Source organism: Gossypium raimondii, unplaced genomic scaffold (genome assembly GCF_025698545.1).
Source record: "Gossypium raimondii isolate GPD5lz unplaced genomic scaffold, ASM2569854v1 Contig00171, whole genome shotgun sequence".
NCBI classification, from domain to species: domain Eukaryota; kingdom Viridiplantae; phylum Streptophyta; class Magnoliopsida; order Malvales; family Malvaceae; genus Gossypium; species Gossypium raimondii.
In genome coordinates this window covers 1-7,500 of record NW_026291330.1, presented here as the reverse complement: position 1 = coordinate 7,500, position 7,500 = coordinate 1, and the positions used below count along the sequence as shown (strand labels likewise).

The window sequence follows — 7,500 nt, the reverse complement described above, 5'->3', positions numbered from 1 at the left end:
CAAATTGCAGGGCGTATCGACGGAAAAGAAATCGCACGTGTCGAATGGATCCGAGAAGGTAGGGTTCCTCTACAAACCATTGGAGCGAAAATTGAGTATTGCTCTTATAGAGTTCGAACTATCTATGGGGTATTAGGAATCAAAATTTGGATATTTATAGACGAAGAATAATAAGAATAAGACTCTACTTGTCTTTCCGTTCTATTCTGCGATAGAACAAAAAATGACAAATTCTTTGATTTTTTGATTGAACATAAAAATCAAAAAATGAGCAGTTCTAAATTCTATAAGGTTAAATAAAAATTTGATTGATCATTTGATATAATTGCTATGCTTAGTGTGCGACTCGTTGGGTTTTTAGGCTTAGGATTCAAAAAAAATGGGCGGACCACAGTATAAGCTAATAACTATAGCACTAATAACCAACTCATCGCTTCGGATTATCTGGATCCAAAGAATCAGTCAAGATATGATATATTGGTCATATCATTATAGCAACTGAATTTTTTTTGCATTAAGTAAAAGACAAAACCAATCTGATTATGAATAGATCGAAATTGTGAAGCAAAATAAAAAGTATGTGGATAAATAGAAGGATGAGAGAAAGAGAGAAACAGAAATAGCAATGAAATGACATAGGATTCCAATATGTAAGGTCTATGAAGCATCTCATAAAGAGCAATGTAATAGAGCATCAATAGAGATTCATCAATAATTAGATGAATATCTGTTCATTGAAGAAAAAATCAAGAGCCTTAACTTAAGTCAATAAAGACTGAGAAGGTTGACTCAAGAACAAATTTTATTTTTATTTTATTAAATAAATAGAAATATTAAATTAAGGCTCCATTGGAGAATTCAGACCTAAGCATTAATCGAGAGCGATGGGGACGACGGAACCCGTGAATGCGGAGGATTCTATTGAAAACGAATCCTAATGATTTATCGGGGAGGATGGCGGAACAAACCAGAGACCACTGCATTTCTTTTTATTCTGATTCTGAGAGGTCATGGGTTAACCCGACAACTGAACTAGAAAAAGAGTAAATATTCGCCCGCGAAAATTTGAGTTTAATTTTATTTGATTGTTCAATTTTTGTCGATCTGAATCTGATATGAATATGATAAAAAACAAAATAAAGATTCGTTATAACATTATAACAAAACCAAGATAAGACATTATCTAGAAATAGAATCCGTGTTTAATTCCTTATACTTATATATATCCAATAGATCCAAACAAGATATACAAATTTCTAATAGATCAGATAAAATCATAAAGCAAAGAATCCCAAGATTCAATTATTCATTAACTACCTGTATATCTTAAGATTAAGAATTAAATATTTTTTTAGTCATTTTTTTTTTTCGCGAGGAGCTGGATGAGAAGAAACTCTCATGTCCAGTTCTGTAGTAGAGATGGAATTCATAAACAACAACCATCAACTATAACCCCAAAAGAACCCGATTTCGTAAACAACATAGAGGAAGAATGAAGGGGATATCGTATCGAGGTAATCGGATTTGTTTCGGTAGATATGCTCTTCAAGCACTTGAACCCGCTTGGATTACATCTAGACAAATAGAAGCGGGGCGCCGCGCAATGACACGAAATGTACGCCGTGGTGGAAAAATATGGGTACGTATATTTCCAGACAAACCCGTTACGGTAAGACCTACAGAAACACGTATGGGTTCGGGGAAAGGATCTCCCGAGTATTGGGTAGCTGTCGTTAAACCGGGCAGAATACTTTATGAAATGAGCGGAGTAGCCGAAAATATAGCCAGAAAGGCTATTTCAATAGCGGCGTCAAAAATGCCTATAAAAACTCAATTCATTATTTCAGGATAGGAATATAGAACCAAAGGAAAGAAGTCTTGTCTTGGGAATAAAAAAACAATTGCGAGTTTCCTTTTTTTTTGACAAACAATATTTCTTTTTTTCTTCGTCCTTTGTTACATTGAAAAAAGAGATTAAAAAAATGATTCAACCTCAGACCCATTTGAATGTAGCAGATAACAGCGGGGCCGAGAATTGATGTATTCGAGTCATAGGAGCTAGTAATCGCCGATATGCTCATATTGGTGACGTTATTGTTGCTGTGATCAAGGAAGCAGTACCAAATACACCTCTAGAAAGATCAGAAGTGATCAGAGCTGTAATTGTACGTACTCGTAAAGAACTCAAACGCGACAACGGGATGATAATACGATATGATGACAATGCTGCCGTTGTCATTGATCAAGAAGGAAATCCAAAAGGAACTCGAATTTTTGGTGCGATCGCCCGGGAATTGAGACAGTTAAATTTCACTAAAATAGTTTCATTAGCTCCCGAGGTATTATAAGACGAGACCCAAGTATAGTTAGAGTATTTAGAGTATTTAAATGGCATAGATTAATTAGTAGATTGTGTCTCACGTATATACCTTTACTAAGTAAAAAAAAAAAAAGACCACGTTGGTTATATCAAAATTCAGGAGCAACAAAAATTTTAGTTTACCATGGGTAAGGACACTATTGCTGACATAATAACCTCTATACGAAATGCTGATATGAATAGAAAAGGAACGATTCAAATAGGATCTACTAACATCACTGAAAACATTGTTAAAATACTTTTACGAGAAGGTTTTATCGATAACGTAAGGAAACATCGGGAACGCAACAAATATTTTTTGGTTTTAACCCTACGACATAGAAGGAATAGAAAAGGACCACATAGAACTATTTTAAATTTACGACGGATCAGTCGACCAGGTCTACGAATCTATTCTAACTATCAACAAATTCCTAGGATTTTAGGCGGGATGGGGATTGTAATTCTTTCTACTTCTCGGGGTATAATGACAGACCGGGAGGCTCGACTAGAAGGAATCGGTGGAGAAATTTTGTGTTATATATGGTAATCTGTCCGGTATACGAATTGTATCCGAAACTCTCCATTTGTGCAAAAAAAAAGAAAAAAGCACGGGTTGTCTAATAGAACTCCTCCTGCCCTACGGTAGTTGATACGTCAAGGAAGTTTTACCTGGAATAAAAGAACAAAAAAATGGATTCATGAAGGTTTAATTAGTAAATCACTCCCACTCCGGATTCCTTTAGATAATGAAGAACTGATTTTAGGTTATGTTTCGGGAGAGTTTTACCAACGTGGGATAGAGTCAACAAAAGTGAAGTAAGTGCTTATGATTCAACCAGGGGGGCGTATAATTTATAGACTTCGCAACAAGGATTCGAACGATTAGGTAGTTTTTTCAACTTCAAGATTCCTTTTGGGGATCAATTCAAATTTCAAGAAACTTATTTTCTTCCAATAAGCGAATTCGGAAAAATTTAAGGAATAACAACTATGAAAATAAGGGCTTCCGTTCGTAAAATTTGTGAAAAATGTCGCCTAATCCGTAGGAGGGGACGAATTATCGTAATTTGTTTTAACCCGAGACATAAACAAAGACAAGGATAATCTTTCTATTCCAAAAAGAACTCCTGAAAGAAAAGAAACTAATCTTAAAGAAAGCGATAAACAAATAAAAATAGAAGATCTGTTTTGACATGAAATGGATATATCCATATATCTCTGACTTATCTTTATGAAATGATAAAATATGGCAAAACCTATACCAAAAGTTGGTTCACGTAGGAATGGGCGCAGTAGTGCACGGAAAAGTGCACGTAGAATACCAAAAGGAGTTATTCATGTTCAAGCAAGTTTCAACAATACCATTGTTACTGTTACAGATGTACGGGGTCGGGTAATCTCTTGGTCCTCCGCCGGCACTTGTGGATTCAAGGGTACAAGAAGGGGGACCCCTTTTGCTGCTCAAACCGCAGCGGGAAATGCTATTCGAGCAGTAGTAGACCAAGGTATGCAACGAGCAGAAGTTATGATAAAGGGTCCTGGTCTCGGAAGAGATGCAGCATTACGAGCTATTCGTAGAAGTGGTATACTATTAAGTTTCGTACGGGATGTAACCCCTATGCCACATAATGGCTGTAGACCCCCTAAAAAAAGACGTGTGTAGAAACTAAAGAGATTTCAAGAGAAATAAATGATTCAATGATCTGATCAAATAAAATAATATTACTATGGTTCGAGAGAAAGTAAAAGTCTCTACTTCGACTCGGACACGACAGTGGAAGTGTGTTGAATCAAGAACAGATAGTAAGCGCCTTTATTATGGACGCTTTATTCTGTCTCCACTTATGAAAGGCCAAGCCGACACAATAGGCATTGCGATGCGAAGAGCTTTGCTTGGAGAACTAGAAGGAACATGCATTACACGTGCAAAATCTGAGAAAATACCCCACGAATATTCTACCATAGTAGGTATTCAAGAATCAGTCCATGAAATTTTAATGAATTTGAAAGAAATTGTATTGAGAGGGAATTTGTATGGAACTCGTAACGCCTTTATTTGTGCCAAGGGTCCCGGATATGTAACTGCTCAAGACATCATCTTACCACCTTCTGTGGAAATCGTTGATAATACACAGCATGTAGCCAGCCTAACTGGAACCAATTGATTTGTGTATTGGATTACAAATCGAGAGAAATAGAGGATACGGTATAAAAACGCCAAAGAACTTTCACGACGGAAGTTATCCTATAGATGCTGTATTCATGCCTGTTCGAAATGCGAATCATAGTATTCATTGTTATGGGAATGATAATGAAAAACAGGAGATACTTTTTCTAGAAATATGGACAAATGGAAGTTTAACTCCGAAAGAAGCACTTCATGAAGCCTCTCGCAATTTGATTGATTTATTTATTCCTTTTCTACATGCGGAAGAAGAAAACTTACATTTAGAAAACAATCAACACGATGTTACTTTACCTTTTTTTCCGTTTCATGATAGATTAGTTAAACTAACAAAAAAGAAAAAAGAAATAGCATTGAAATCGATTTTTATTGACCAATCAGAATTGCCTCCCAGGATCTATAATTGTCTCAAAAAGTCCAATATACATACATTATTGGACCTTTTGAATAACAGTCGAGAAGACCTTATGAAAATTGAACACTTTCGCATAGAAGATGTAAAACAAATATTGGGCATTCTAGAAAAGAAGTAGAAAAAGCATTTCGAAATTGATTTATCAAAATTTTTAATCCAATGGATTTTGAACCTTCAGCACAATCCATAGATTCGGACCAGAATTGAATAAATGTATCTAGGGAGAATTCACTTTGCCTTTGAAGTGACTACTCCCTAGATACGCACATCATGATATTTTTTTTTAATTGATTCAATTTAAAAAAGACCTAAAGTTAGGGATTTATCAATCGGTAATGTTGCTCCAATACCCAACCAAAGGGCTACTGCAGTACCAATCAAAAAAACGGTTGTCGCTACTGGACGACGAAATGGATTTTGAATTTATTAACATTTTCCAAAAACGGTACTGTTAATAATCCCGCGGGTACTGAAACCATTAAAAGAACACCCAATAACTTGTTAGGGACTGTACGAAGTATTTGAAATACAGGAAAGAAATACCATTCAGGTAATATTTCCAAAGGAGTTGCAAATGGATCCGCGGGTTCACCAATCATTGAAGGTTCTAGAACCGCTAAGCCCACGTTACAAGCAATAGTACCGAGAATTACTACTGGAAAAATATATAAAAGATCATTGGGCCATGCGGGTTCCCCATAATAATTATGACCCATACCTTTAGCTAATTTAGCTCTTAATACAGGATCGTTCAAGTCAGGTTTTTTTGTTATTAGGATAGGTGAATTTTTCTAGATCCATCCCCCAAAGGAACCGGACATGATAATTTTTCATCATCCGGCTCAAGCAAAAGTCAATCGAATCAAATGGATACAAACGGATACCTATAAAATAAATCTATATTCTATATGTTTAAAATAAATCTATATGTTATCCCCACATATATGAATGGTTCCATATGTAAGAAAAAAGGTACCCGATTCCATTTTACGGAGTTGCAATTATACATTCCAAGGAATTTCATTTTTACAGGTAAATGCTCAATACCCAAGTAGGCGTACAAAGTTGATCGTGATCAAGTGCTTTATGGGTCGTCTTAGGCCTTGCGATTCACCTTTATCCCAAAAATATATCGAGATTTTTTACATACAAAGGATTTACTTGTTACTAATATAGTCTAGCCTTTGCTCTTCTTTAGATCCTTGTTTCACTCCGATAGTATAATTAAATCGGGTCGATGCAGAAGAAATGAATGCATTTTCATACTATTAAGATAAGAAAGTAAAAAAAAAAACTAAAATCTAATTTGGATTATGCCAAATCACTTATTCTACTGGATCTTACGGAGCCCTATTTATACACAACATCGTCAGGTCTGATCATAGAAAAGATTCTCTTCAAGCGAACCAGCCTATCCTTTGTATGGGGCTTACACGGTGGTTGAAACAAAGACACATTTGGTTGTGAATTCCAATGTAGCAGATAAAGGCATATTTCTGCACGGCCCAATCAATAGTTCAAGTCACACACTCCCATAATCCATTTTCTCTTCAAATTCCTTCAACTATTCATGTCATATCAAATAAATAATAGAATATTGTTGTAGTTGAAAGGAAAATATCCAAATACATGTCTTATTTTTTTCAATAATCCATATTTGTAGCAATGAAATACTATTGTTCCTCCCCAAGTAATAAGATAAATTATTGGTTACAATATAGCTATGGTCTATATTCTCTATAAAAAGGACCCGAAATGCCTTGCTTACGTATCATTGGAAATGCATATAACTATAAATACAGCAGTAAGAAGGGGGTAATACAAAAGTGTGTAAACTATAAAAACAGGTCAAAGTGGCTTGTCCTACACTAACCGTAATAACTCTACCAAAGGCGATCGCTATTACCGGAATAGCGTCCGGAACGCCTATTACGATTTTGATTGCCCAATAACCAGCAACTTGGTACGGTAGGGAAGAATAACCTGTTACGCTAAAAGATACGATCAACACCCAAACCGCCTGTAACCCAAAACAGAAGCAAAAGCCTCAGTAACGGTTGGACGATAGTAAAAAGTCATAGCAAATCCTGTAGCTACTTGTACCAAAAAACAAGTAAGCGTAATTCCTCCTAGACAATAAAATATGTTAACATGAGGAGGAACATATTTACTAGTTATATCATCTGCAATCGCCTGAATTTCGAGGCGCTCTTCGAACCAATCATAGACTTTATTGAGATAGGTAAACCAAGAGGACCCCCCCCGAGAACCGTATATGAGAATTTCATCTCGTACAGCTCAAACAAAACAACCAAGTAATAGCTGAAACGGATATGGAATAGAAAGTTTGAAACTTCTTAATCTTTTCATTCAATTTTATCTGAAGACACAAAAGAGTGAAAATCCGAAAGCTCTTTTTTGTAGTTGTAATTATAATGCCAAAAAATCAAGTCGGCGCAGTCGTCTTTATGTTGATCGTTACAGGCCTCTTGAATCTTCTATTTACCTACTTATTTATTTTTCTTTGCTTTGATTTGT

General features: G+C 35.6%; 3 protein-coding genes and 2 pseudogenes across 3 annotated transcripts; 4 read left to right on the top strand and 1 right to left on the bottom strand.

The window, feature by feature from the left end:
* LOC128037017 (30S ribosomal protein S3, chloroplastic-like) overlaps positions 1 to 1,482 on the top strand; it is a 2,818-nt pseudogene extending 1,336 nt beyond the window's left edge.
* A 10-nt stretch (positions 1,483 to 1,492) lies between these two features.
* LOC128037020 (50S ribosomal protein L14, chloroplastic) lies at positions 1,493 to 2,348 on the top strand. Its single transcript, XM_052627317.1, has 2 exons — positions 1,493 to 1,723; positions 2,112 to 2,348. Exons 1-2 carry the CDS (start codon positions 1,493 to 1,495, stop codon positions 2,346 to 2,348), a joined length of 468 nt encoding a protein of 155 aa, XP_052483277.1.
* Positions 1,853 to 4,143, top strand: LOC128037018 (30S ribosomal protein S11, chloroplastic). Its single transcript, XM_052627316.1, has one exon. It carries the CDS (start codon positions 3,609 to 3,611, stop codon positions 4,023 to 4,025), a length of 417 nt encoding a protein of 138 aa, XP_052483276.1. The 5' UTR covers positions 1,853 to 3,608; the 3' UTR covers positions 4,026 to 4,143.
* Positions 4,090 to 5,233, top strand: LOC128037016 (DNA-directed RNA polymerase subunit alpha-like). Its single transcript, XM_052627315.1, is given in 2 exon segments — positions 4,090 to 4,515; positions 4,517 to 5,233. Coding segments are annotated over 2 exon segments (990 nt in total). The 3' UTR covers positions 5,081 to 5,233.
* Positions 5,234 to 6,683: 1,450 nt separating this feature from the next.
* On the bottom strand, positions 6,684 to 7,494 carry LOC128037023 (cytochrome b6-like; annotated as a pseudogene).
* Positions 7,495 to 7,500: the final 6 nt, after the last annotated feature.

Bases quoted from the DNA above. Each gene is read 5' to 3' on its own strand.
- LOC128037020 (XM_052627317.1), top strand. From the start codon at position 1,493: ATGAAGGGGATATCGTATCGAGGTAATCGGATTTGTTTCGGTAGATAT. The intron at 1,724-2,111 runs GTAGCTGTCGTT...GCTGTGATCAAG, and splicing joins AAGGATCTCCCGAGTATTGG to GAAGCAGTACCAAATACACC.
- LOC128037018 (XM_052627316.1), top strand. From the start codon at position 3,609: ATGGCAAAACCTATACCAAAAGTTGGTTCACGTAGGAATGGGCGCAGT.